A 2,829-nucleotide genomic window follows, 5' to 3' on the forward strand; every position below is an offset into this window, starting at 1 on the left:
TTCCACAACACTCCAGGGTCTGGTCGCAGCGCGAGTCAGCCACTGGAGCCGCGGGCGCGTTCCTGGCCAACGGCTTTTCGCGCCGACCCACCCGGGTGCGTCCCCACCCCGCGGGCCTGTCTGAGGCGGCTGCATTCTCCCAACTCTGGATCAGGAACTTATGAGAGGCAGGGTCACATTACTCTTTCACGGCACACGCGCAGGCGAGTGCGCGGCCGCCATTCGCCACCCAGAGCGGGTGCCCCCGAGCGTGCGCATGCGAGCGTGCGCGCCCTGCCGACTCCGCGCCATAGCGCTGCCCTGAAAGCAGCGCGCCGACGACGCCGCGAGGGGGCCGACGGCATGTCGAGCGTCGGGCGCCGCGGCTCGTGTCGGCGCGGCAGCGGCTCGGATCGAAAGGCGAGAGGGCAATCGGACGGTGCAAAAACGGGCCGACGCCACGGCAGACTATGTCGTAGGCGCGCCGAGCTGGCCCGGGCGGTGACTAATCGGCCCCACAGCCGCAAGGAAGCTCGGAACACTGTACAGTACGGGCATCTGTGGTTCGAAGGCGACCGCGCACGCCCGTCGAAGCGAGCGTGTGCAGAGGCCTCCAGCGCGCCCCGTCCCATGGCGCTGCGAAGGGGGGAGGCACGCGGGTTTCGCGCAGGCCGTGCCGGCAGACAGGGGCGCGGGGCGAGGCCGAGCGCGTGGGTTGGGTTGGTGTTCGGATGACACCAGAAGCACGTCGCAGAGTGCAGTACAGAGGGATCCACGGGTGGTGCAGTGGGCCGCGGCGCGGTGACCTACAAAAAAACGGCGGGGGCAGAGGCTGCCGCGCGGGCAGGGCCGTGCGGCCGAGCCGGGGCGGCGGGCGCTCGAGTGCTGAGAATCGATGGCGCCGGCGCGCGGGGGGTGCGGCAAAGGCGAAGGGAAGAGACCCAAAACCCCTAGCATGTGGCGTGCACGTGCGGCACGCATGCTGATTCTAGCGGACACGGTTTCGGTGTGCAGTGCTGTGGTGGTGTCGGCGTCGCTCCAAGTGCATGGGCCGGGGCCGCGTCAGGCCGGGGCCGCCCAAAAGCACACACAAAAAGGTGGGGCCGTCACGCGTGCGGGCATCTCGGCGGCCGCGGAGTGTAGTGTGTCGCTGCAGCGCTCAGGTGCGGTGGTGTGGTGTGTTGTTTGCGTGCGTGCGAGCAATGCGGGGACTTCTTCGGGTCACGTCGTCCAGAAACATGAGATGTGTTCAGTAATAATGCCAGGTCACCCTATACGCCGGGTCAATGCGTCATAGTGACAGCACGCGCCGTCAAACCGGGCGGAGCGCACGCGCGCACACGCGTGAGCCGGGAGTCTCGCATGAAAACGGGCGGGGTCTCGCCCAATAAAGCCCGTAAAACCGTTAGAGGGCCCTGGGTGGTGTTCGAAGGCGGGGATAGCGGTGGGGTGACAAGGGGGAGGGTCAGGTGCGGGTCCCTCAACCCAGAGCTTGGAGAGCGGTGCTACTTGCACGCGCGCCGCGCAGCTTGGTGCGCGTGCAGCAAGCGGGACGGGCGCAGGTCACTCCACTGCGTGCATGTGCGCAGGCGCGCCGCTGCATGCGTGTGGGCCAGTGCGAGCAGCCAGTGTTGCGTGGGATGGCAGTCTTGGGAGTGCGGTGGGGATGCGAAAAGCCTCGTTGCGGCGCTCTCCTCAGACCCGTCGCGCTGGGGCTGGCAGAAAAAAGATCAACCCCTGCCCTGACCGGCCCACGCGGCCTGGCGGCGGGGGCCGGATGCGACTACAGGAGGGCCGAGGCCGCAGGGGCGGTTAGCTCAAAGCAGCAGAAGTGCTAGCTTCGTCCCCAATCCCCGTAAGAAAAGGGGGCAGGGGGCAGTCCAAGGTCGCTTCTCTCCTACATGGGATGCAACCTCAACTGGCGCACCTCTCGCCGATCCTCGAGGGTCCCGACAGACCGCAAAGGGGCCAAAGGTGCGGGCCGCGGCGCGCAGGGCGGGGCCAGGGCAGCGCACTCTAGGGTGGAGGGGTTTGCAACGTTAAAAAACTGCCGCACGGTCGGCCGGGTCGACGGTGCGTGGGAGACAGGTTTGCGACAAGAACGGGCGCGCGGCCGACAACGAAACAGCGTGCCATCGGGGTACAGGGGCGGCCGGGCATGCCGGCCGTTGAAAAAGGAGTGCGCCCAAAAGGGGCGGCAGCTTCCCGAAAAACGCAGCCGTCATCATCATCACGCGCAGGCGCGCAGCGGCGCCGCCGCGCCGCGGGGCGCGGCACTAGACCGAGCAGCCGCGGCGCCTCCGGCCCCGCCGGCCCGCAGGGGTCGCGCGGGGCGGCGCGCGCTGCGCCAAGCGCGGGCCCTCCTATGTTCGCTCCCACAGAAAGTGTTCTTCGGTCCCGACGCCCGCGGGACCGCATGGCTGGGGCCCGGGCCCTTAGCCAGGCCGCCGTGCAGCGTGGCATCAGCGGCTGCGCGGGGCGCGCGGCCCCGCGCTGCACGGCGGGTGGCCGCACGCCCCCGCGCCGCGGGTCGCTCCCAAGTTGCAATCCCGGCCGAAACAAGTTCCCTGCCGCTCTCCGACTCTGGTCCTCTGAGACTGGTGTTCAAAGGCGCGATCGCCGCGCTTGCAACTCACGATCGCCGCCGGCGCGGGCTCGTCCCTCACGCCTGGCGCCCCGCAGACAGGATCTCAGCCGCAATCTCCGCCCTCTCGGCGCCCGCCTGCTCGACTTCCAGCGTCGCGAGCTTCACCCGCTCCTCCAGGTCCGACAGCTGCTTGCACAGGCCCCCGGGAATCTCGATCTCGCTCCCGGCTGGAAGCTGTACGGGCGCATCGCCCGCGCCGGCGG

At 69.3% G+C, this 2,829-nt stretch overlaps 1 protein-coding gene across 1 annotated transcript; it reads right to left on the bottom strand.

Moving 5' to 3' along the window:
• Positions 1 to 2,641: 2,641 nt before the first annotated feature.
• Positions 2,642 to 2,800, bottom strand: MNEG_11454 (hypothetical protein; the record flags this gene model as incomplete). The annotated part of the gene is made up of 1 exon (XM_014040074.1): positions 2,642 to 2,800. A coding segment is annotated over one exon (159 nt), but the record flags the coding sequence as incomplete, so codon positions are not given.
• Positions 2,801 to 2,829: the final 29 nt, after the last annotated feature.

Source organism: Monoraphidium neglectum (genome assembly GCF_000611645.1).
Source record: "Monoraphidium neglectum strain SAG 48.87 unplaced genomic scaffold scaffold02750, whole genome shotgun sequence".
Classification (NCBI taxonomy): domain Eukaryota; kingdom Viridiplantae; phylum Chlorophyta; class Chlorophyceae; order Sphaeropleales; family Selenastraceae; genus Monoraphidium; species Monoraphidium neglectum.